We start from the raw sequence: 27924 nt of genomic DNA, 5'->3' as shown, positions 1-27924 counted from the left end.
CCAACCATGAGACATAGCCTGCACGGTTCCTAGGTAACAATGTCTGGCCATCCATCCGTACCTTACATCACAGCCTGCACGGTTGCTAGGTAACATTGTCTGATCATCCATCACAGCCTGCACGGTTGCTATGGTTACACTTCCGTCACACTAACTTTCTAACGCAAATTTTCAGATAGCCCCCAGCCATAAGACATACTTATGTTAGAATGCTAAAGGAACTTAATAAGGTATATCCGGATGGTTCAAACATTAAATAAATAAATAAATAAATAAATAAATAAATAAATAAATAAATAACCACTGATCTGCATTTAGGGCTGTAGTAGTAGTATTCTATCAGTTTTTTGCCTAGTATTTTCTTAGATACTATGAAAGAAGCTACATTTTTTAATTGAACAGCTCCCTGGGTAAATTACGAATTGAATACCTAATTCCTGTTCCTGGTAACAAACATTTGTCCAAAGTTGTCCTCTTGAATTCCAACGTTTTTTTATATTGTGATCTTTCCTGCTTTCAAATAGGCAGAATAGAATGAAGGCTCATATAATGATGTCAAAATGCTAAGGATTCACAGGCCTACTTAATGAGTGCAGGATGCAGTCCGAATTCACATCTCATCATCTCTACTTTACTCAAGAGCTTCTCTTCAAACATTCTCTCTCTTTCTCTCTCTCTTCCATTGACATAAAAAATATGATTATCTTTATATGCGTCATTAGACAGTTATTTCGGGTGATGGGAAGGTACATTTATGGAACACTCATATGATTGTGTTTTCATTGGTCAAGCGGTTCTGGAACATTATTGTGCCGATTTTTAATGCACCTACCAGTAGCTCAGGCGGTAGAGCGCTGGCCTCTTTTGAGCCCAAGTCGGCAGGTTCGAAGTCGGCTCAGTCCGGTGGTATTTGAAAGTGCTCAAATACGTCAACCTCGTGTCGGTAGATTTACTGGCTCGTAAAAGAGTCTTGCGGTGCACATTCCGGAACCTCGGCATCTCCGAAAACCGTAAACGTAATTATAGGGACGTAAAGCCACCGGCATAAATAAAAATATAAGGTTTACGTACTGGCGAACATCATGGAATTGAAAATATTCCTCCTGAGGTATCAGTATTAAAACTAAGCTGTTTGAAACGTTCATAATATTAGATTACAGTTATTGCAATTACTACTTTGATTTGAAACATTCTGCTGAAACGCTTGTCCGTTGGTTGCTTTTCTTGAAAACTGTGAACAGCCGCCTCTCAAAAGTTATTATAAGGTGGTTAATTTCAAAATTTCGAATTGGGCAATTAACACTGAACTTCTGGTATGACGTCTCAAGAATTCCGCCGTACTGCTTCGCATATTTATTTATTTATTGAACTGCTTCCTTGTATCCAAGGCCTCTCGACAAAGCTTACCAAAGGAATACAAAACAGATAACACGTACACAAACAATATGTCAGGTAAAATAAAATCAACACCGAACGGGTTGGCCGCGCGGTTAGGGTCCTGCAGCTGTGAGCTTGCATGCGGGAGAGAGTGGGTTCGAATCCTATTGTCGCCAGCTCTGAAGATGGTTTTCCGTGGTTTCCTATTTTTTACACGGGCATGGGAGACGTGTTGTATTACGTCACATCAGTACTAGTCTATTGAAGTGCTAGAGATAAGGGATTTTAAAAAATAAATGGCGTATGGCTTTTAGTGCCGGGAGTGTCCGAAGACATGTTCGGCTCGCCAGGTGCAGGTCTTTCGAGTTGACTCCCATAGGCGACCTGCGCGTCGTGATGAGGATGAAATGATGATGAAGACAACACATACACCCAGCCCCCGTGCCATTGGAATTAACCAATTAAGGTTAATATCCCCGACCCGGCCGGGAATCGAACCCGGGATCCTCTGAACCGAAGGCCAGTACGCTGACCGTTCAGCCAACGAGTCGGACAAGGATTTAAAAATACTCCAGGAAAGGTAGTTTTTTATTCACACAACTCAATAAGGACTCCTTGGCCTTCTACAGGCGCAAGTTCAAGATCTCGTTGCCATAGAGATAGCTGATTGCCCTTGAAAAGACAAACTTGAACGAGGAATAGTTGAGGCGGCTTTTTTGTATGCGTTAGTTGTTAACAGGCGGCCATGTGGCGTGCATGAGTAGGTCGTAAAGTTGTTTACTACATAGCAGCACGCCATCTGCTTACGAAAGGCAGTTTACAGGCTACTTCGTTCATGGTTGCGGAATTTTAATATGGGATCGGATGGGTTGGAGCGATTTAAGGAGACGTAGGTTATTGTGGGCTAGTAGAGAACAGTGAGTGGAGCGTGTATCGGGCTAATTTTGACATAAATATGTAATGTCTTAGAGCTCGGGGTTATAAAAAAAATACACGAAATAGAGCAATGTAATGAAATGTGTGACGGAAGTGTAACCTAGCGACAATGCAGGCTGTGATGTAAGGTATGGATGGATGACCAGACAATGTTACCTAGCAACCGTGCAGGCTGTGATGTAAGGTACGGATGGATGACCAGACAATGTTATCTAGCAACCGTGCAGGCTGTGATGTAAGGTATGGATGGATGACCAGACAATGTTACCTAGCAACCGTGCAGGTTGTGATGTATATAAGGTATGGATGGATGACCAGACAATGTTACCTAGCAACCGTGCAGGTTGTGATGTAAGGTATGGATGGATGGCCAGGCAATGTTACCTAACAACCGTGCAGGCTGTGATGTAAGGTATGGATGGATGACCAGACAATGCCACCTACCAACCGTGCAGGCTGTGATGTAAGGTATGGATGGATGACCAGACAATGTTACCTAGCAACCGTGCAGGCTGTGATGTAAGGTATGGATGGATGACCAGACAATGTTACCTAGCAACCGTGCAGGCTGTGATGTAAGGTATGGATGGATGACCAGACAATGCCACCTACCAACCGTGCAGGCTGTGATGTAAGGTATGGATGGATGACCAGACAATGTTACCTAGCAACCGTGCAGGCTGCGATGTAAGGTATGGATGGATGTTCAGACAATGTTACCCTAACAAGCGTGCAGGCTGTGATGTAAGGTACGGATGGATGGCCAGATAATGTTACCTAACAACCGTGCAGGCTGTGATGTAAGGTATGGATGGATGGGCAGACAGTGTTACCGTAGCAACGGGCAAACTATGCCTTATGGTTGGCGTTCATTTTAAATTAGCAGCCGTTGAAGGAAGAGTCCAAGGAAACAGACAAGTACCAACTCAATGGATCGACATGGTAAATGGTCCATTAGAGTAACCATACTTTTCAAATAAAGCTAATATTTTCGGAGACAGGTATTTGCACATATATTTTTATTATTAACCGCTATGTCTTTCAGCGTTCAGTGTGCAAGCCTCTGTGAATTAACTGTGCGTCTCCACAATCCTGTTTCCAACTCGCTCTTTGGCTTCGTTCAATCCCACACCTCTTGTCATTAGAAACAAGTCCAATCATCGCCCCATTGACTTACCACTACTCTTGCTCCCCATGGCCGAGCCCATCTATCCTCCTCTATTCGCCTCACAACATTTCGTGGCAGAGACGGGAATCGAACCCGGGCCTCCGTGCTGTAATTAAATTTATATTAGTTATTCGTAGGTTTTACATTGTATTTGAGGGCGCTCGTATCACATTCGATACGCTCCAGTATGGATATTACTGTAGTCGTCAATGCGTTCACATCCCAGAGACTACGTTCCATGGTGCAGTTTCCTTAGAATAAAATACCAGTACCGTACTGTGAAGTTTGTATTGCAATCCCTGCACAATATTGAACTTTCAAAATAAAACCTGTTAAAAATGACCCAGTTTTGTACTCTTCCAGTACCCAAATGGATACAGATTGCATTAAATTATCTGCTGTACTTAAATCTGTGTCCGCTTCTGTGATGTAGTGGTTAGTGTGATTAGCTGCCACCCCTGGAGGCCCGGGTTCAATTCCCGGCTCTGCCAAGAAATTTGAAAAATGGTACGAGGGCTGGAACGGGGTCCACTCAGCCTCTACTGAGTAGAGGTAGGTTCGATTCCGACCTCATCCATCCTGGAAGTGGTTTTCCGTGGTTTCCCACTTCTCCTCCAGGCAAATGCCGGGATGCTACCTAACTTAAGGCCACGGCCGCTTCCTTCCTTCCTTCCTTCCTTCTTCCTTGTCTATCCCTTCCAATCTTCCCATCCCCCACCAAGGTTCCTGCTCAGCATAGCAGGTGAGGCTGCCTGGGCGAGGTACTGGTCATCCTCCCCAGTTGTATCTCACGACCCAGAGTCTGAAGCTCCAGGACATTGCCCTTGAGGCGGAAGAGGTGGGATCCGTCGCTGAGTCCGAGGGAAAACCGACCCTGGAAGGTAAGCAGATTAAGAAGAAGAAGAGACAAGATAGTAAGATCCAAGCAGTAGAAATTACACTTTTAAGAACATCGGTTAAAAAGACAAGAAGAGATAGAATTCAAAATATTAAAATCAGAGAAGAGCTAAATTTAGAACAGTTAGTACAGAGGACACAGAAAGCAAGACTGAGTAATACTCTAATACTTGCAAAACCGAACCAAACAGCATGGCACTACAGCCCTTGAAGGGCCTTGGCCTACCAAGCGACCGCTGCTCAGCCCGGCGGCCTTCAGATTACGACGGATCGTCTCGGCCGTTATTCTTGGCTTTCAAGGCCGGGGCCGCTACATCGCCGCAGATAGCTCCTCAATTCTAATCACGTAGACTGAGTGGACCTCGAACCAGCCCTCAAGTCCAGGTAAAAATCCCTGACCTGGTCGGGAAACGAACCCGGAGCCTCCGGGTAACAGGGAGGCACGCTCCCCCTATACCACGGGGCCGACTTATACTTGCCAGCTATCCCTAAAATGCTTAAATCATAATTTAGGGCATATTTACTTGCATATTTCGTACTTCTTTAGGTCATAGACTTCCGAAACCTACTGATAAGATACGCGGAATGATAATGAACTCTACTAACGATACGGTGTTCAGATCTGTCCAATGCCGGGCTGGTGGGAAGTGACGCGACGGTCTACTTTAAATTTTATTGTATCGAGCTCAATAAATCATTTTACTAAACTACTGGACTAAACAGTTTTGTCCAAACACGCTTAGTTACTAAATTACTGGCCTTAACTACTGCTAGTCATGAGTGTAAAACTAACAAGGGTGGCAGACACACTATGTGAGAGCACTAAAGTCAGATCGTCCTCAACTCCTAACTAGACCGACAAAGTGTCTAGATAACACACACCATATTGTGTGAATGATGACAACTTACCTGTGTATGTTTGATAGCAGGACTCCTGTTGGCCATGGTACGGTAATATTCAAGTCTACGAGTTTACAGGACGCGGGGCGTGTCTAGAGAGTCAGCTGTGAACACTCGAGCAGAGATTCGTTTCGAGGAAGAAGGAGCTTTGATCAGGAACCGCACAGTTTATAGGGGCGGGAGCATCACGCGGTGCACTAGCGCTCTCAGCGGTGTTATAGAACAACACAGTGATTCATTTGACTTTGTAAACATTGTAGATAGCAAGGTCACACTTGTGGAATGAAGGTCATCTCCAGGCGACCGATAACGGAGGAAACCACCCCGAGTGGTCCTGTGCAGCTGTCGATGTGATCAGTGGCGTAGCATGAGAGGGTTAAAAAAAAAAAAAGCTTGGAAATATTTAAGTAGTCACAAGGACACATTTTATATCGATCCTTTAATTATCAATATGATATTTTTGTTGAAATTTGATTAGACTTGTTATTTATCAAATTATTATTGTTATTAGTTTTACGCCATATGGACTCACACAGGTCTAATGGCGACTAAGGGGCAGGTCAGGACTACCACCGCGAAGGAAGCGGCCGCGGCCTTAAGGTACAGTCCCAGCATATGCCATGTGTCAAGATGCGAAACCACAGAAAACCATTTTCACGACTGTCGACAGTGGGGCTCTAACCCAGAATCTCCGGAATGCAAGCTCTGACAGTCACATGCCTTAACCCACGACGTCAACTGGCTCGGTATTATTATTATTATTATTATTATTATTATTATTATTATTATTATTATTATTATTATTATTATTATTATTATTATTATTATTATTATTATTATTTACTTATGTCCATTCATAGACCGCGTTGGAACTTGTTAATTTGCTTGATGACTTTCGTCTTCCTATTCTTCCTAAATCTCTTCATGAACTCAATGTGTTGCCTCTTCAGTTCTCTTGACTACTTTGTACCGCTCGCGCTGGTACTTTTCACCATAAATGTGTGTTTATTTACTGAGGTCTGGAAGACTCGCGATTCCTCGTGATGCCTTCCCCGATGTTCAATTCATTCAGATCCCTCTTGTTCCCCAGCCAATTTTTTCTCGTGTTTTGGGAATTTATTTACACTGAATAATCTTCTTGCGAGTCTATTATTATCCATTCTAAAAATGTGTCCAAAAAATTCTCAAATGTCTCCTCCATACAGTATTGATGAAACTATGTTACTATAGAGATCAGCAGTTTGCCTTTTGATCCAAATTCCATTTTCTTGCATGAGACCGAAACTTTTCCTAAGAAATTTAGGTTCATGTTTTTCAATATCTGCAATTTTAGAATGATCTAAAATTAATGCTCTGATGCATTTATTATTATTATTATTATTATTATTATTATTATTATTATTATTATTATTATTATTATTATTATTATTATTATTATTATTATTATTATTATTATTATATGGAACTCGGAAGTCTGAAGTTTATGGTCTTCTTTTCGGAGCAAGGAGAACAGTAACAGATGCAGTTCTCAACTTCTTTACAAAGTTATTGATAAAGGGGAATTGATAGTCATCTGTGAAACCATCTTACTAGATTCTATTCGTGGGCTGAGTAGCTCAGAACTTGCCAGGCTCGATCCTGGCTCAGTCCGGTGGTATTAGAAGGTACTCAGATACGCCATACCCGTGTCGGTAGATTTACTGGCAAGTAAAAGAACTGCGTAGCAAAATTCTGGCACCTCGGCGTCTCCGCAAACAGTAAAAGTAGTTAGTGGGACATAAAAATCAACTAGAATTCGGATCTTAAATTTAAAAATGAATTGGGTAGGGCTAATGATTTTACAAAAATGCAGATAAATCATTTCTTGAAATTAAGTAAATGTGATACTAAATCAAATAGAATCATTCATAGTTCCGAATCAATTAAAGTCTTCCTTAACACTTGTACCACTGAAACTGGATCATTAGGTCCTACTGCATGATTGATTAGGGTTTGTCCGGTTTCATGGCTAAATGGTTAGCGTGCTGGCCTTTGGTCACAGGGATCCCGGGTCCGATTCCCGGCAGGATCGGGAATTTTAACCATCGTTGGTTTTCCGCTGGCACTGGCGTTGCTGGGTGTATGTGTCTTCTTCATCATTTCATCCCCATCACGGTCCGCAAGTCGCCTACGAGAGTCAAATCAAAAGACCTGCACCTGGCGAGCCGAACATGTCCTCGGACACGCCCTTTCATTTCATACGGGGTTGGACCAAACTACTACTAATACTACTACTACTACTACTACTACTACTACTACTACTACTACTTTTTTGCTATTTGCTTTACGTCGCACCGACACAGATAGGTCTTATGGCGACGATGGGATAGGAAAGGCCTAGGAATGGGAAAGAAGCGGCCGTGGCCTTAATTAAGGTACAGCCCCAGCATTTGCCTGGTGTGAAAATGGGAAACCACGGAAAACCATCTTCAGGGCTGCCGACAGTGGGATTCGAACCCACTATCTCCCGATTACTGGATACTAGCGACTGCAGCTATCGAGCTCGGTACTACTACTACTACTAAATGTTTTCAATCCTCTCCTGAAGGGGGAGGCGGGCGTCTTAGACGGTGACGCCGTCTCTCAGGCCGGGAGATTTGTTACGGTGAAGATGTGCGGAGAAGGTGAGGGGGTGGGCGGCCGTGACCTATACTACGAACTATCTCGGCATTCGTCTAGTGCAGGAGAATGGAAAACCACGGAAAACCATTCTCAGGACAGCCGATGGGTGGGACCAGGCGTGAAGTCCGGCACTGCCTCCCGAATGCAGAGGCGTAGAGCCACGGTAGAGCCGTGGCCATTGGACCAAACACATTTCAGTTAACTTTGGAGAAATGATGAATGAACATTTCCTAAATATAACACTAATCATCATCTTGCCGTAATTTCAATGGCAATGCTTTTGTGTGTGTGTGGTAGAACAAAAAGAAAAAAACGTTCACCTTTGCGAAAATCAAATGATCATAAATAATTATGTTTCCCGGTCATGGCCATCCATCAACGGCTGTTCATTTAGGATGGCAACAAGACAACAAGCCATAAGACATAGCCTGCACGGTTGCTATGGTTACATTTCCGTCACATATTTTGTCGCGTGCGTTACGTTACACAGATTTTGGCGTGAGCCCAAGCCATAAGACATGTTTATATACAAAATCACATTGATAAGCTGATCTTTTTGCAAGTGGAAGGAAAAGGGACAAATTCGAGCGAAAGAGTAGTACAGTATGAGGCAGAGTTTTGAAGCCGACAGACAGAAAACACAATTTTATTTATATTCAAACGAAATTTGTTCATAAGCATGGCGTCGTCTGTCTTGCAGGAGTCTCCATTGTCAAAACAATGCCATCATTAAGAATCATGGCTCCCACTGTTCCGCAAATAACAAGCGCCGTCGCCATCTCGAGACCATTTATCAGGTAGCAAACACGTTATATCACAGCTGATAAGGAATCCTGAATCCTACAGACAACAACGTAATGTCCTTCCTTTTTCCACAACGCATTTTAAAGGAACAACATGTTCGTCTATTTCTGTCCCAACTTCCAGGTGCACTACAAACCGAAACTTTGCTCTACCGGTACCTATTGTGCATTCAACGCCGTACGCAACGGGAGGGTTAGGAGGGTTCAACCGTTATTCACCAACCCTCTGAAATAAAAAAAATGACTTGACAAAGTTAAACGGCATATATGAGTATTCGAACACAACCCATTGAATCAGAACTATTATGAATTTTCCTATGTCTTAATAGATTTCGACTAGATTAGTTATTGCCCTTGGCAGGTTCGATGATATTTGAAGGTGTTCAAATTCGTAGACTCGTGTCTGTAGATTTACTGGCATATAAAAGAACTCCCGAGGGACTAAATTCCGGCACCTCGGCGTCTCTGAAACCGTAAAAGTAGTTAGTGGGACGTAGAGCAAATAACATTATTAGTTTTTGCCCATTCATGCTTACAAATAAAAATTAAGTATTTATAATAATAATAATAATAATAATAATAATAATAATAATAATAATAATAATAATAATAATAAATAACTTCGGAGACGCCGAGGTGTCGGAATTTTGTACCGCATAAGTTCTTTCACGTGCCAGTAAATCTACCGACACGAGGCTGACGTATCTGAGCACCTTCAAATACCACCGCACTGAGCCAGGATCCAACCTGCCAAGTTGGAGTCAGAAGGCCAGTGCTTCAACAGTTCAACCACTCAGCCAGGCTTAAATATTTTTAAACCGGGCGAGTTGGCCGTGCAGTGAGGGGCGCGCAGCTGTGAGGTTCCATCCGGGAGATACTGGATTTGAACCCCACAGTCGGCAGCCATGAAGATGATATTTCGTCGTTTTCCATTTTCACACCAGCAAATGCTACGGCTATACCTTAAGACCACGACCGCTTCCTTCCCACATCAAGCCTAAAAATATATTTTTAAATCGTTCGTGGTGTTCACTAAACAAATTCATTATTTTGACATTTCCTTAGAATAACTGCATTCTGTAAAACCCACGTTTGTGTCAATCCCTGACAAAGAAGCAAGAAAACAAATGATCACAAAGGGAACCTCTAGCCTGAAAAAAATCCAACAGATGTGGAGCACTTCTTTTCATAGCATAGACATTTTATTTTTGTTTTCTCGACATAAGGCGTCACCTCTGCAGTAAATACATTGATAAATGGAGCGAAGTTAAATAGTCTAAGTGCCCCGTGATCGCCATCCCACGCTCCCAAGTTAAGAGACCCTGGGGCATTGCAAATGGTACTGCACTAAAATTTGAACTTTTTTAATTCGATTAGATCTATTTTACAACTAAATATAATATAGTGCTTTATTTGCTGATGTGGTTATTGCTTTAAAAGGGAGTTCACCTGTGCAACGCCCGCCTTCGTAGCGTAACTGTTAGTGCTATTTGACTGTCATCATCGGAGGCCCGGGTTTGATTCCCGGTACTGCCAGTAATTTAAAAACAGCAGGAGGGTTGGTTTCTGTGGTGTAGTGGTTAGTGTGATTAGCTGCCACTCCCAGCTTTGCCACGAAATTTGAAAAGTGGCACGAGGACTGGAACGGGGTCCACTCAGCCTCGGGAGGTCAACTGAGTAAAGGGAAGTTCGATTCCCACCACAGCCAGCCTCGAAGTGGTTTATCGTAGTTTCCCCATTTCTCCTCCAGGAAAATGCCAGGATGGTACCTAACTTAAGGCCACGGCCACATCCTACCCTCTTCCTCACCTTCCAATCCCCCCCCCCCCCCACAAGGCCCCTGTTCAGCACAGCAGGTGAGGCCACCTGGGCGAGGTTCTGATCCTTCTCCCCAGTTGTATCCCCGGAACCAAAGTCTCACCCTCCAGGACACTGCCTTTGAGGCAATAGAGGTGGATACGTCGCCGAGTCCGAGGGAGAAACTAAAACGGATTAAGATATACAAAGAAAGAAAGAGGGGCTGGTATGAGGTAAAGCTGACATGTTATCTCACCTCCATTTGGGGTATGTCTGAAAAGAGCTCTACCACTTCGGGACGAGAACGGGAGATTTGTCCGGGTCCGTGGCTAAATCTGGCCTTCGATTCAAGGAGTTCCGGGTTCGACTCCCGGTCGGATCGGAGATTTTAATTTTCATTGGTTAATTTTTCAGGTTCAGGGATTGGGTGTTGTGCCATCTTCAACATTACAATTCATATTAGGTAGGCACCCATCCTTACAGACGCGCATGTCGCCTAAAGGGAGTCATCTAGAAAGACCTGCACCAGGCCTCTTCGGAGGCTATACGCCTTTATTGTTCTTATTCTTTCTTTCTTTCTTAATCCGTTTACCTTCCAGAGTTAGTTTTCCCCTTGGATTCAGCGAGAGATCACCACCTATACCACCTCAAGGCTAGTGTCCTGGAGCGTGAGGCTTTGGGTCAATCAATCAATCAATCAATCAATCAATCAATCAATCAATCAATCAATCAATCAATCAATCAATCAATCAATCAATCAATCAATCAATCAATCAATCAATCAATCAAATACTGACCTGCATTCAGGGCAGTCACCCAGGTGGCAGATTCCCTATCTGTAGTTTTCCTAGCCTTTTCTTAAATTATTGCAAAGAAATTGGAAATTTATTAAACATCTCCCTTTGTAAGTTATTTTAATCCCTAACTCCCCTTCCTATAAACAAATATTTGCCCCAATTTGACCTCTTGAATTCCAACTTTATCTTCATATTGTGATCTTTCCTAATTTTAAAGACGCCACTTGAACTACTATTGTCATTCCACGCCGTCTCTCCACTGACAGCTCGGAACATACCACTTAGTTGAGCAGCTCGTCTCCTTCTTCCCCAAGTCTTCCCAGGCCAAACTTTGCAACATTTTTGTAACGCTACTCTTTTGTCGGAAATCACCCAGAACAATTCAAAATGCTTTCCTTTGGATTATTTCCAGTTCTTGAATCAAGTAATCCTGGTGAGGGTCCCATACACTGGAACCATACTCTAGTAGGGGTCTTGCCAGAGATGTATATGTCCTCTCCTTTACATGCTTACTACAACACCTAAATACTCTCATAACCATGTGCAGTGATCCGTACCCTTTATTTACAATTCTATTTATGTGAATACCTCAGTGAAGATCTTTCCTTATATTAAAATCTAGATACGGTAAAATACATATTAATAATACCACCAAACAAAATATGTACAATTCCATATAAAGATCTATAGGGTCTTCTCGTCTTTCATATTTATTTAAGCCTTTTGACTCAAAAGTTAAATTCTATTTATACGAGCCCCTGGGATATCACTAGACCAAACACCTTTATTTGTATGAGCTGTAGCTATTACCGCTCTTCTTCTCCTCCTCTCCTTACCTGTTTTAGCAGTAATTAAAACTCAGAGGACTTTTCCTATTGGTAAAACTCACAATCTGACTTTTAACCCCGTTTATCATCCCATTGCATATGACCAGTACCTCGCCTAGGCGGCCTCACCTACTGTGCTGAACAGGGGCTTTGTGGGGGGATACACAAGGAACAGTGAATGAAGTGGCCGTGACCTTAACTTAAGTACCATCCCAGCATTTGCCTGGAGAAGAAGTGAGAAACCATGGAAAAACCACATCGAGGATGGCTCGGTTGATCTCCCGATGCTGAGTGGACCACTTTCAGCCCTCGTACTACTTTTCAAATTTCGCGGCCAAGCCGAGAATCTAACCTGGGCATCTGGGGATGGCAGCTAATCACACTATTGTTGTTATTACTAGGCAACCAGCCTCTATTAACACTAGTCAGAGGGAATGTGGAAGATGCTGAACCTTCGAAGAATGAAGGCATCGGCTAAGGAAAGGGAAGGTCCACGAAGTAGGTGAAAATGACAGACTCCCAAGGCTTAGCACAGCTAATAGTGTCAGGGTCGGAAGACAACAATTGACCAAGAGAGGTCGGATGGCTGACACAAGTGGAAGCAATCCCAGACTCTACTAGGGATACCTTGGCTGTCAACCCACGTTCCCAAATTTAGGGCTCCAGGTCTCCGTTTTAGTAACCTCTTACGACAGGCAAAAGATATCGTGGGTGTATTCTATAGCTTATTCTATGTTAAGAAAACAGTATTACTCTCACGGACCTACAAGGAGTGAAAACACCTCCTCTGAGACACCCATAATTCCTCATGATAAAGGGATATTATACTGTACTTTGTAGTGTGTTATGAAAGATAGATTAAAAAAAGATGAGGCATTTTTGCTCGTGAGTTATAAAAATAACTACATAACATTTTCTTTTTCATAAATACATTTGTAGGGAGAAAGCACAATGGCGGGAACAGCCATCGCTTCGTTCCTGTCCCCTCATATTCATTCTTCCATGTTATTCTGGTACAAGCCTCGTGTAGTCCCTCACTGTGAACCACAGGCAGCTCACTTCTGTGGTGAAGTAATCTATAGTATTTATTTGCTGTGTCAGTTTTCTAGCCTTTACTGCCTGGAAAAATTAATTAAACTAAATGCATCCTTCACACCTCAAGCCCATAAAAATTATTTATCTATTTTCTCCCCCCAATTTGCCTTACACTTAAGTGCTGAGGTTTTCTATGTGGCGTAGTTTACCCCCATTTCTCTACAAAGCAAAAGTAGCCCCTGTAAACCTCTTGCTTCCTTCAGTTCATAAAAGTAATTTTTTACTTAGTTTTTGCCGCTTCTTGTCTTGCACTTAAATACTGAATTTCACAAATTTATGTGCCGCTGTTTTCCCGTGATGGTGTTGAGCAGAGCCGTTCAATATGGCAACCCTGCTGTCATAAGAGCAATACTGTTTTCCTAACACGGAATGAGCTATACCACACCCATCCACAAGGTGTTTCCTTCCTCTAAAAAAAAAAAAAAAAAAAAAAAAAAAAAAAAAACTTATCCCTTTGCGAAAAGCTTATGTTCATGAATCTTCCAACAAATTAAACTCAATGTTTCATCAAAGGCATTTTAGCCACAGCATCTTTGGCAACCCAGGCCTATGGTAACGACTAATGTGACGTCACTGACGGTACACTTTCTATTCAACACACTCCGTTTGTACACCCGTGTACGTAAAAAACGGAACACCTTGAAAGACTAGAGATAGGAAGTTCATATGTTCATTAGTATGTTCTGCAGAAATGATTAGCATTTTAGTCACCTAGGTGTTGAGACCCCTCAAGTTGCCTAGAAATGGTGTAGTGGTAAAAATAAAAACACTCCGGCACTTAAGGAATAGACTATATTTTTGTAAATAGTGTATGGTGCCTATGGTACAAGATTTAAAAAAAAATTAGTCTCATTTTGATGGTTTTTGTTTCTTCTATTCCAACATGACGTAGGGTAGAATATACATATATATCTATACATTAAATAATGGGAAATTATATTTAAAAAGTTTCCAAAGCTCCTCTTTTACCGCTGTTGATTCACAGTACCTTGATGTTGGAACGTCGCGCGATTTTGTGCTTCCAGCTCCATGGTGCCACAATAGCCATGACTGGACATATGGGACTAGCTGCCATAGTTCCAGATGGGGGCCATTCATTTTTATAAATAACAGGGAAGACATATTTTTGATTTTTATCCTGTTTCTTTCATTTGCCAGTATGTGGTTCATTCTCTCTCGCACTCAGTGGTGCTGCAAGGTAAAGCATTTACTAGTCTCTGCTACAATAGGCTGCAAAAATTTACTCATTCAGGACAAATATTTCAGATTCCCTATGGGAATCAACATCATTTCCCTCCATTGTCGATAAATTCTCGGAATGCAAATTCCACTGGCTTGTTGTCCGTGTGCATTATTTCGCAACATCTTGCAATGCATTCTTTTCCATACAAATCAAAAACATTGGATGGCCATGTACTTTAGTTGAAGATGTTTATGTCTTGTATGAATGTAATGTAAATACACAGTTCAAAAAATGTAGGGGAACATGTTTCGTAACGTCTGATACGTGAACGTTAATTTGGTAGATGGGGTTCCAATGGTCGTACAGCATACCTTGAGACCTTAGATACTCAGGGTATGTCAAATCGAAGTTATACTCTATCTGTAGGCATAACCGTGCATTAAACTGCCAGGTGACCCGTAAAAAAAAAAAAAAAAAAAAAAAAAAAAAGTGAATAGCGGTGCGTCCTTATGTCTTTGTGAGGTACACAGACTACTGCAGTCATTTGAGCACGTTGTATGTAAACCAGCACATCCCATGATGTTCAACTCGCGAGGGCAGTCACTTTGATACAGGAAGGATGGACTTTTCATAGTGTTGCTGTGGATCTCAATGTCTCTCTGTCAGTTATTCAACGCTTGTGGAATCGCTACAATGAGACAGGCCAGCTCACAAGGAGGGTTGGACAAGGTTGTGGATGACGACAACCCCACAGGATGACCGATAACTACCATCTGTGCGATGCGGTGTCGTTCAGCAACTGCCAGAGAACTGCAACAAGACCTCAGGAGGGTTACTGGAGTCACACTGTCTGACCAAACAGTAAGGAACGGGTTAAGAGATGTGTCCTTGTGACCGAGTCGTCTTGTTCGAGTGTCCTTTTTAACGAAGCAACGTCGCGCAGCTCGCTTTCTGTTTGCCTGTACCCACATCAATTGGCAACTTCGCTAATGGAGACCTGTGTTGTTCATAGATGAGTCCATATTTCCCCCGACACAGCGTGATGGATGTCAATGTGTATGGAGATGCCGTGGAGAGCAGTACATTGCAAACGTTGTCCAGGAAGGTGACTGATTCAGACAAGGTTCTGTGATGGTGTGGGGTGGCATCGGTATTGATGGCTGCACGGATCTTGTCATCGTCCGTGGTAATCTTACCGCTGTGGGGTACATCCAGCAGACACTGCTACAGCATGTGTTGGTTGCTGCATACGGTGTTGGCCCTGAATTTGTACTCGTGCACGACAATGCCAGGGCTCATGTAGTGCGCATCACCAGAGCTGTCTTGCGAGCACTGGACATTCAAGAGATGGAATGGCCAGCAGTGAGTCCTGACGTTAATCGCATCGAGCATGTGTGCGATAGGCTTGACAGAAGTGTTTGTAGGTGTCCTGTTCCACCACAGACTCTTCAAGACCTCGAACAGGCTCTCATTGAAGAATGGGACCTGATACCGCAATGTGACCTCCGTCGACTTAAACGGAGCATACACCATACTGAAGCTCTCCAACTGTGATAAAAATCCACCCTGGAGGACTGTTATCACTTTGTTTTCGCCCCTATTTGGACATTTCCGTTTGTGTTCTGAAAGTGAGCGCAAATCTATCAATGTTCTTTTGGATACTTCAACGGTAAGGAATAAAGTTTTAGCTGGTAATATACTTGGGTGAGAGGTATTGTTTGTGGAGCATGGCATACGTTCAAAAGCATGTTACCCTAATTTTTTTGAACTGTGTATTTCAGGTTCCCTATGGGAATCAACATCTATATCATAGGTCAGTCTCGCAAAGCTCATGGAATCCTCCAGACATAGGAATCTCTCAGCCTGCATAACTTGTAGTTCCTACCCCTCGAGACTACTAATGATGTAATGGCCAATGACTGCCACTGTAGCAGAGTTTGACCAATAGGCACCAGACTAATCCCATCAGGCTGACTGAGCAGCGCTCTGCACAGAAATGGTCAGAAGATCAGATTGGATCACGTCTAAATACAGCACGGTTCTAAACAATGCTTGTCCTTGCCATCTTCTGTACACCGCAACACGCTCCTCACAAAGGCATACACTAAATTATTCAAAAATAATTACAGCAATGAAAACCCCAATACCAAAATATCACATTTTAGTTAGAAAATTATACACTCTGATGTGTACTGTACCTGAGACCGTATTACACACAAACTTTCCTTATAATTTAACATTTTTCACACGTTTATTCAACAACCAATTCCGACAATAACTTGATGTACGAAGGTCGATCAAATATAAACAGGATTTTTGTTGCTGGTCATCAACAGTTGGTAGGACTGGCCCTGCAGTTTTGCTATGCTTAGGCAGGATTATTAGGAGAGGGGAGAGTGTGCTGTTAGATATTTCCCGCTGTTTCGTCAGTAACGCTCACGATGTCGGAGCAACAGGTGCACCCCTCCACTGCGCAGCGGATAATTATAAAATTTCTCGCTTATGAAGGAGTTACAGCAGCAGAAATTTGCCAGAGATTGACTGCACAGTTCGATGATCAAACATTGTCAAGGACGGATGTGTTTGCCCAGCATACCACGTTCAAGAAAGGACAAGAATGTGTGGAAAATCACCAACACAATCGCCGTCCTCGGACTAGCATTACAGATGAAAACATTCATGCAGTTAAAGACATTATTGACGACGATCGACGGGCATGAGGGACGCACAGTCAATGATGCTTACTACTGCAAGCTGTTGAACAAGGCGAGGGTTGCATATTGCCGCAAGAGAAGAGACCAACCAATTCGACAATGCACGGCCCCATACTGCAACTCTGACTGTCTCCAAACTATAGGAAATGCACTGAATTACACTTGATCATCCTCCTTACAGCCCGGACTTATCGCCCTGCGATTTCCATTTGTTCAGACCGCTTAAAGGAGCTCTAGGTGGGCAACGATTTGAAGATGAGAGTGTGGAAGACTTCATGCACAACTGGCTGGCTGGTGACACGACCCTGTTTTTTTACGATGAGGGCATCAAAAAGCTGCCCATGAGCTGGGAAAAATGCATTTCCAAAGCAGGAAACTATGTTGAAAAATAAATTGTAATTGCCTTGTGTTTTACAATAAATGAATTTAAATTTAAAAAAAGCCTGTTTATATTTTTGATCCCCCCTCATAGCAACAATCAGGCAACTCAATTTCGAATGAGCCCTCTTTGCACAAAGGTAATAAAATGGTGTACTTACACTTACTGTGTGCAGTTTGATATTTTTAAAACTTTATTCAAAGAGTTTTTGTTTTAATTTTGTTCGTATACTTTTGTGGGTTGTATCTGAATACATTATTATAACTGCGACTTCAGTACCAGTTAACTGCTCATGCCGGTTCGACGTGTACAGACCTACATAACATAAGTCAGGAGTGGTTTGACGTATACCTGTACGGACTAGGCTAGCGATGTTTTAGATGTACATCTGCATGCCATCTGTTGGTTGTCAACACAAACTTTTAGCAAGTATCGCAGCACACTGTATCATTCTATGCAGGGGAGCATCTTCTACCATAAAGCGGCATTGTGTTGGCATAAAAAGAATTTGTTTCAATGCCGATCGTTGTAAACAACACAACAGCATCCTTGCACAATCTAGTCAGCTCTCAAATGCATATTAGGTGAAAGTAATGACGAGAATGATTCAAATGATAATGTTAGTAATATAAGTGTTCACCCGAGTGGTCATGGACACCTGTTCATTTGAAATTGATTATGACAAGAAGGTAATTAGGCATTTTTTTTTTTACTTTGCATGCCACCTTTTTGTATGTACTCTAGATAGATCTGCATGATATGAACTGCTGTCCATTTATTTTGAACTAAATCAGACAAGTTGTTTAGAAATTATAGCAATGTTTGTGACACCATGTATTTGATATCATCCTAAAATTTATTACCGCTGCAGGGTAAAACTTGGACAAATTTTAATACTGGCTTGAAGGCTTAACAAGCATACTTCTGGAGTTCCTGTAAAATGAAACCTCTTTTAAGAATGAGTATCTAAGTGGTGTACGGTTGGCAGTTCAGCAGCTTAGCCATTAAACCATGGAGGACAGACAAAACCTATTAAAACAACATCCTTACAATAATTTTACAATAATGAATACAGTAATCCCTTTGTTCATATAATATTACAATATATTGCATTAGTTCTGCTTGCTGCAATTGCATTTATATTAATTACTCATAGATTTGACTATTTATGTTGGGGGTCTGAATTTTTATTTTGGTAGGCGGGCCCATCACATCCCCGACCATTGAGAACAGTGGCAGCTCTTGACAAAATTTTTAGGGGGTTCAGAACAACATGTTTGTTCATGTCTCAAATCAGCAAAATTGTAACATAGGTACATAAATCACTTCACTAAAAGTTTCTTGTATGGTTCCTTTTTCACAAATAATGTAACTAAGGATAAATTTTATACTAGACTAATCTGTTAGTGTAGAACAAAAGTAAATTTCATAATAACTTTACCATACTGCAAATATCGAAGGATGCAAGCACTATTCTTGGTTTTTAAATAGCACAAAGTTCACCTGGGTGTTAGTGTAGAACAAAACCAAACCCCATGGCCTACCAAGCGACCGCTGCTCAGCCCGAAGGCCTGCAGATTACGAGGTGTCGTGTAGTCAGCATGACAAATCCTCTTGTCAGTTATTCTTGGCCAAGCAAGCCATCAATTTTTGGTAGTAAGACAAAGTCTCTCATAGTGCATTGGCACTGCTGGTGGCTTCAAGTAGCCTACGCAGTGGCCTCCACGGTATGCACTAGCCACGCGTCTTGGTAGGTGTGCTAGGTACCAACTGATGAGCCCAACCTATCACACGGGAGCAAAACGCTGGCAACCAGGAATGAGTTAGCTGGAAAATTTATAATGTCCAATAACGGACCATTTGTATTGGTTTTATAAATTTACTCATTCGGAACAAATTTTTCTGATTCCCAATGGGAATCAACATCTATATCACCATTGAAGGATGCGAGCACTATTCTTGGTTTTTAAATAGCATGAAGTTCACCTGGTTATGACGAGAAGCATAGAAATAATGTGTACTGCATTTACCAATCAATATTTTAAAATAATTGTTTTTGAATTGACCCCAATAGTCTCCACATTATCTCGGTTAATCAGGGTTCTGCTGTATCACATGTTAATTATTCTTGTCTTGGAAATTGTAGACAACCCTAGCATAGGGAATTCAATACTCGCGTTTTTGTGTGCATGGAAATTTTCATGTTTACCGGTATTTATTTTTGCACTCAAATGAGCAAAGTCTGTGCACCCAGCTGAATTCCATACACTTCTTTCTTTGTTGAACAGGGTAAACAATAAAGCGCATTCCTAGATCTACATCCAGAGCCAATTGCATGTTTCATACACTTCTCTCTTAAACACGCCTATACTCGCGTTTGTCATTTGTAACTTTTTGATAATCAAATCTGGTCTGTCCGGTCCAAGACTTTTAATTTCAAACTTATCCTGAGGTTAATATTTCTCTGGTTAAAATTACTTGAACTGAATTCATTTCCTCTTACACAAAGAATACCATGATTACAAACAATACAAACTTTCTTTTTTTGCTAGGGGCTTTACGTCACACCGACACAGATAGGTCTTATGGCGACGATGGGATAGGAAAGGCCTAGGAGTTGGAAGGAAGCGGCCGTGGCCTTAATTAAGGTACAGCCCCAGCATTTTCCTGGTGTGAAAATGGAACAATACAAACAGAGAAGCATAACACAACACTCAAATTTCACTTGAATTGATTCTCCAATCACAAGGTAAACCAAACTTCTTCCCGCGATTACGAACACCTGATCACAATGAGATAGAAAATGCCTAATCAGAATTACTAGCGAAATCTGCCGGTAATGTAATGCAATAGTAGCTCCTGGGAGGCTGTGGCTAACCGTAATAGGGGAGGTGGCGGACCCTTGTGGTCAACTGTAATATTGCCTCTGGTTTTAGGGTGGCTCTAGACGGCAAGGCACAAACTTTACCATGCTCCTCGCTAATGGGAATATCGGTGCATAAACAATGACGTCATCTGCTTTGCGCATCCGTATAGCCTTCAGCACAATAGCGTATTATCCAGCGTGCTCGCTGCACTGTCAGTCAAAACGAACAACTGTCGGTGTAACGGAGCTTCGACATAAGTCGAATGTTTTTGATCAATTGTCGAAATCAGCTCGAAAGAGAGGAAAGTCTTAAATTATCCACAAATGCGTAAAGATGTATTAAAACTGGGTGTTCACGTGCTCATGTGCTCCTGAGAGCCCATCACCACTGATTAGGAAGCACTTTTTCCGTTTCTCGCCCCACATTTCTGCTCAGAAATTAAAATTTCTCCTTTATCTAGAAAAACAAATAATTCAGAAGTGTCCATTGAAAGAAATTTTGCTGTAATACAAAACAAGGATCTGGAGGAGGAGGATAATTAAATTTCAAGGTTGCCACCCATCTCCAATTTTCTGGGACATTACTGAACCTGAGGAAAATTTTCAGCACATCTGAAGAAAGTCTTTCAGGCCACAGACTGTCCCGAATTCGGCTTGTGATCCATGAATTAAATTTCGTTTTATAAACAAACAACAGATGTTAGCAGAGTTAACAAATGTTTTGTCTGTAATTATTAGGTATTGCTGTTATGTTAACACTGTGCTATTGTCTTCAGTCAAGTGTTAACAGCTGAACATTAAATTAACAATGCAAGGTCATTTTTTATTGAATTTAAGTTTCATTGTAAAGATGATCAAGGTTTCAAAGTGGAATGTATGAGTTCTAAAGAAAAAAAAAAGTCGAACCAGTTGTTATTTTTGTGAAGCTTGGATCAGAGACTTTAAATGTAAAATGCCTGAAGTCCAGTTTCCAAGTGAAATTGAAATTATATGGTATGCTTTTACGACCGGATGCCCTTCCCGACGCCAGCCTCACTTGATTGTGAATGAAATGAGGTAAGGAGGTGGAGGAAATCTGCTGTGGTCTATGAATGTTGTAGTTAAACGAGAGAAAATAAGATTTCACCCAATTGCACTCGTTTTTGCCAATAGTCTCCCATGACCTACTGTGTCAAACGCCTTAGATAGGTCAATCGCGATACAGTCCATTTGACCTCCTGAATCCATGATATCTGCTACATCTTGCTGGAATCCTACAAGTTGAGCTTCTGTGGAATAACCTTTCCTAAAACCGAATTGCCTTCTATCGAAGAAGTTATTAATTTCGCAAACATGTCTAATATAATCAGAAAGAATGCTTTCCCAAAGCTTTCATGCAATGCATGTCAAACCGACTGGCCTGTAATTTTCAGCTTTGTGTCTATCACCCTTTCCTTTACACACAAGGGCTACTATAGCAACTTTCCTTTCATTTGGTATAGCTCCTTCATGCAAACAATAATCAAATAAGAACTTCAGATGTGGTACTATATCCCAACCCATTGTCCTCGGCATATCCCCAGAAACCTTATCAGTTCCAGCTGCTTTTGTAGTTTTCAACTTTTGTATCTTACTCTAACTGTCATTGTTGTCATATGTAAACTTTAATACTTCTTTAGTATTAGTCCCCTCCTCTATCTGGACTTTAACCTTGTAACCAACAATCTTTACATACTGCTGACTGAATACTTCTGCCTTTTGAAGATCCTCACATACACACTCCCCTTGTTCATTAATGATTCCTGGAATGTCCTTCTTGGAACCTGTTTTTGCCTTAAAGTACCTAATCATACCCTTCTATTTTTCACTAAAATTTGTATGATTCACAATTACGCATGTCATCATGTCATTCTTAGCTGACTTCTTTGCTAGATTCAATTTCCTACCATGTTCCTTCAATTTTTCCTTACTTCCACAATCATTTCTCACTCTATTTCTTTCCAACCCGCACCTCCTTAGTCTCTATACTTCTGTTTTCAAATAATTCTGCATTTAAGATATTAGCCCAGCTGGCAGATTCCCTATTTGTTGTTTACTGAGTCTTTTCTAAAATAATTGCAAAGAATTTGGAAATTTATTGAGCATTTCCCTTGGTAAATTATTCCAATCCCTAACTCCTCTTCCTAGAAACAAATATTTACCCCATTTTGACATCTTGTATTCTAACTTTTTTATATTATGGTCTTTCCTACATTTAAAAACACCACTCAAACTTATTCGTGTACTAATTAATAGGAGTGTAGGTATGTTGCAAATTGGAACAATTTAGGCTATAATATAGAATTTTGTTTTTTGTTATATGAAGGTATGTATAATATTAAAAGCTGAAAGATGAATTATTGTGCCTCAATTTTTTTTTTTTGTTATCACTTAACTCACTAAATGAAAAAAAACCCACACACACGTATGCATAAACATAATACTTGCAATTCCAAAACCCAAATTTGCATGGTTGGAAAGGTGGCAACCTTGTTTTCAAAAAAGGAATCAAAATCTCATAAACACTAAATGCTTGTTATGTATTCAGTAAACATACAGGATATGATATTGACTTCCGCTTAGTTAGGTAACTTGTTCAGTTCTTGCTTGGCATTTTGATAGACACAGTCTTCACCTCCAGGTATTCGTGTAGGGAGTCCTCACCCCTGAAATGTAAGATGCACATTAAGCATGAGAGATAGAAAGGGAGAGAGCAAGGAACTGAAGTTTGAGGGTGGGAACAGTCTGAACCAATGAACACTTTGTGCCTGTGAAATAAAGCATCAAATATATACGCTTGAAAATTAGTTTGTGTAAATAATTACAAGTAATAAACTTCATTCTGGTTCTGTATTGACTTCAAATATATAAGATGATATTCTAAAAGAATTCAATTGTATTAGCTCCACCTATTCAATGGACTTCTGCCATTCATTAAATGGTCTGTTCAAAAATTATATATTTGTTTAAAATACCTCAGACATGTTTCAAGCTAGCTTAGAGGTCATCATCAGCAAAATAACAAAGAAGAAAGACATACAATAAAAACAGTGATACATAAAAATCAGAGATAAAATACAGTCAACAAATGTAATGGGAGTTTATGTTAAAATGTGCATAGCTTCATTATTAAAAATATATTCAACAAGTACAATGGAAACTTGTTAAAAATGTGGATTCAAACTTGGACAAAATATATTGTGAGTGTGGGTCCAACCGTATTTAGTACAATATTAGTTGGCTGGAGGAAATACTTAAAGAATAGCGAAGACAGATGTTGTTCTAATCTGTCATGTTTCTGGAAAACGGAGTGAAAGTTTTAAAAGATCCATTGTATTTAATCACAGAGAACACAAGTGTAGCCAGGATCTAAAAGTAGAAATAGAAAACCAAGTATGAGAACGAAAAATGAGGTAGAGGTTAAAGATAGCATGAGGAGTCGCAAAATATTACTCTTTTAGAATTTCATCTTGGATATTTGCATAAATAACACAAGCACATAAGAATTTATCCTAGGGGAAGAGCACTGAATGTAGTGGAGGTTATATTTGTCAAAAATAGGAAGAAGTAAAAATAAATCGGAAAATCGGAATTAGAGTTAAAAAACTGAAAGCTTCCGTGTAAATTGGAAGGGTAGGCAAGGATGGGAAGAAGTGGAAAATGAGCCCCACGAAGACAACCGCGGACAGGCATCGCTCCACATAACATTCGTACTGTACATGACCTTACTGAAGAAAATCAGAGCATAAAAATTTCTGAAATTGCTTCGCTCAATGGAATAAGCTTTGGAAGTGTTCGAGACGTTGGAAAATTGTCTGCCTTGTGGGTTCCTCGTCTCCTCACTCAGCAACAAAAAAATTTCCGCCAGGATGTTTGTTCGAGATATTTGGGTCACTACGACGAGGAAGGATATGATTTTCTGCATCGCATTGAGACTTCGTCATTACAACCTGGAATCAAAACAAGCAAGCATGAAGTGGCGGGAATGAGGTGCAGCTGGGCCAGTTAAGGCCAAAGCATTTGTTTGTGTTGGAAAGGTGCTTGCAATGGTTTTTTTTGGGGACTTTGTGGGCGTTTTGCTTGTGGATTTCTTGAGTGAACAAAGGACAGTGAATGCACCCTATTACCGCCGTCTTTCGACCAAGACAAAAGCTGTATATTGCAACAAATGTCACTGGCAACTGATCCGAGATGTTCTTCTGCACGGCATTGCATGGCCACGCACTGCTGTTATCGTTATGCTTTAGATAATTTACATAGCATCGTCATTACCATCATCATCAATGTCCCACTCCAGTCGCCCGGGTGTGGTTAACAAGGCTCCTCCACTCCTTTCTGTCCTTCCACTTTTCCTGCCCCATTACTTCTGCCACATCCAATCCAGCTTCTCTAATGTCCTTCCAAATCTGATCCATCCATCTTCTTCTTGGTGTTCCAACTGGTCTCTTTCACTTGACTTCTCTTTCCAATTCCCTTCTTGCTACCCGTTCCTTCCCGATTCCTTTTACATGTGTAAACCATCTCCGTCTTGCTTTCTGTATCTTCTGTACTAACGGTACTATATTTAGCTCTTCTCTGGTTTTAAGATTTTGGATTTTATCTCTTCTTGTCTTTTTAACCGATGTTTTAAAAAATTTCATTTCTACTGCTTGGATCTTACTATCGTGTTCTTATTTGTTACCAGCGTTTCTAGTCCGTATGTTACAACTGGTATGAAATAGTGTTTATATAATGTTAATTTCCATTCTCTTGGGTACTTTGTCATCTCATAAAAGCTCTCTGACTTAATGATAAAATTCTGTACCTTTCCTTAGTCTTATTCATTTCAGGGTTGATTTCATTACTTCCATTAATAATTATATAGTGTAATGCTCTCTAATTTTAACAGTAAGAATGTTTTTTTATTAAACAATCAACTTAAAGGCATATTCAAAATAAAATTTAAATCGCAGAGTGTATATCCAACCGTTTTTGTACAGGGTCGGGTAAGAAGCAAGATTAATCTCGCCACCACCTCTCCTACCCTACCAGCCAACATTCTGATGGAGAAAATGTTTTCGATCAACCGAACTCGAACTGGCTTGACGCCTCCATGATCACAGCCGCCAGGTGAGCTATTAGCACAGTAATCGCGGAGTATTTTACACAGTTTACTGTTTTAACTGATTTCCTGTTGCCCTCATGCTCCGATAATGTAATAAATAAGACTTACCAAATAAAGTTAATGTTGTGTGTATGTACAAAAATGTTACATTCTTCACGTAATATGTAATATTTACTAAGAATATGCACAAGAATGTAAAATGAAACCACAATTTGTCGACATTTTTCATTTTCTGCAATCTGCAAGGAAAGGGATGAAATATGTAATTACTAGAGCCTGCGTTTCCATCCACTATCATAATTATGGCAAAACATGCACAATACACTGGAAAATATGCAGTATGAAAATTCAGTTCCTTTTGAAACATTGTACAACAACTAATTTTTCCAGATTGTCTTGATTTAAACTCATCCGTTTATCTGTCAGCATACTCTTAAACACAGAAAATGATCTTGATACATCACAAGAAGCGACAGGTTCATACAGAAATTAAGACATTTGCGACAAAGTGAGCTCAAGTTGTACATCTTTTGCATTTTCACCACAATGCGTTTTATATAAGTTTGACAAATTCAAAGTCAGGATATGAACGAATCACTTTGTTTGACCCATCTCTAGGTCCCGCAGCTACTTCTCTGTGCGATGATTGTGGACACTTCTGAATGACCTCAATAACTGGTACTGATTGCCTGCTGCGATAACGAAGATGTGTGACGAGTGCGAGTTCTGGGTAGGAAATGCCAGGATAACAACGGAAGAGTGTTCAGTGCAAGACCAAGGTTTGTAAGCTGCTATCTCACTAACACGGCATCACAGAAGTGTGATACAAGTTTTGTTTTGTTCGTTTAACGTAGACGAACAAATGAGCCGTCAATGAGTAATGCACAATTTAGGGTTCAATTTAAATCAGTGTATACCTGGGACACCTTATTCCTAAGAGTTACAGAGATTGACGTGGGGACTTCCAGCTTATGTCAATATTTACTCAAGCAACAGATACAAAAGTGCTTGGCTAATTGCATTATAGCACCGCTACCATATGTACTAACTTTGGTTGTAACATAGGATGCCAGGAATACATTCTCTCCGTCTGTCAGTAAAAGACATACTGTATAATGTGGAAAAATGGTCCCAAATTCTGTACACCAACATTCATAAAAGTCACTATCATGCAAGTTAACATTAAATATGCACCAAAGTCAGAAAAATGTTATATTATGCAATATTAAATGTCCAAATATTTGCTATTAAATCCAAAATCTTCAAAATATGCATTATGCATGACTTTTCTCTTAAAAAGGCCAAAACATGCAGGGTAAAAGAACAGTTACTTGGAATCGTTAAGCCATAAAACAAACATTTGCGAAGTTTAAGAAGTGTAACCAGCTTATTTAAAAACATGCATTTGCATGGAAATCCGTCTCGAGTAATTACATAAGAAGTTGGACTATAATGATGACATTTCTCAATTCAGGAAAGTCCCATGATAGTGTACCAAAAGGAAACATTTGGGAAACTTTTTTTTGTTGTTATTTGCTTTACGTCGCACCAACACAGATATGACTTATGGCGACGATGGGACAGGAAAGAGCTAGGACTGGGAAGGAAGCGGCCGTGGCCTTAAGGTACAGCCCCACCATTTGCCTGGCGTGAAAATGCGAAGCCACAAAAAACCATGTCCAGGGCTGCCAGCGGTTGGGAAAAAAATACTATTTTCAATCAGTTGTTTCAAGTGTTGGGTGCCAGACTGTGGAACTCCATTCCGGTGAATATTACAAAATCGATAAACTTTAAGAACTTTACATCTACTTGCCAAAGTTATTTCCCAAACCAAAAAACTGCCTCAAATTTTGTACAGAACTTCAAGTCTGTAAATGACTATTAGGTGAAGTGCTAATTGCCTGACTGGCATATATAAATGTTTGCAAACAAGCAAACAAACAAGCAAACAAACAAACAAACAAACAAACAAACAAAAAAAGAAAAGAAAAAAAGACACACTATCCAGCAGAACATTTATCCCTGAATTCGCTGTGAAAGGTGGCCAAGTTGGCCTATATCGCAGATCTATATCAGGTACTAAAACCTGTACCTTATTGGTATTTCAAAAACATGGCAACTGTACCAACGACAAATGCTTTGGCCACATCCAAAGAATGGGTTCAATAAGAATTCTCATGGCTTATTTAACAAAAAGTGAGGTGCCTAATATCAAACATGGACATGTGCCACCTATATCAAAATTGAGTTAAGGATTGATCCTTATAGTATTTTTAATGCTCTATCTGAATTAGTGGTCCGTGTCTTTCATAAACTAATATTTGTACGTAATTTTTAACATAGAAATATACAGTTTCTTTCATAATCGGACACCTCCAAACGTAGTTTATATAAAAAACGGA

The 27924-nt window shown here is 40.6% G+C and overlaps 2 protein-coding genes across 2 annotated transcripts in view; both read right to left on the bottom strand.

Annotated features, from left to right (window-relative positions):
• LOC136882320 (aldehyde dehydrogenase 1A1) overlaps positions 1–5444 on the bottom strand; it is a 39498-nt gene extending 34054 nt beyond the window's left edge. The window contains exon 1 of the mRNA XM_067154907.2: positions 5288–5444. Coding sequence (XP_067011008.2) covers positions 5288–5323 — 36 coding nt within the window. The 5' untranslated portion in view covers positions 5324–5444. The remainder of the gene's footprint in view (positions 1–5287) is intronic.
• A 17488-nt stretch (positions 5445–22932) lies between these two features.
• The window catches only part of LOC136882174 (aldehyde dehydrogenase 1A1-like), a 66915-nt gene continuing 61923 nt past the window's right edge, over positions 22933–27924 (bottom strand). Inside the window, exon 12 of the mRNA XM_067154725.2 lies at positions 22933–23084. Within this exon, the coding sequence (XP_067010826.2) occupies positions 23015–23084 (70 nt within the window). The 3' untranslated portion in view covers positions 22933–23014. The remainder of the gene's footprint in view (positions 23085–27924) is intronic.

The sequence above is a fragment of the Anabrus simplex genome, chromosome 10, assembly GCF_040414725.1.
Source record: "Anabrus simplex isolate iqAnaSimp1 chromosome 10, ASM4041472v1, whole genome shotgun sequence".
NCBI lineage: Eukaryota > Metazoa > Arthropoda > Insecta > Orthoptera > Tettigoniidae > Anabrus > Anabrus simplex.
The sequence above is the reverse complement of the archived record's forward strand: the minus strand, read 5'-3'. Positions and strand labels throughout refer to the sequence as shown.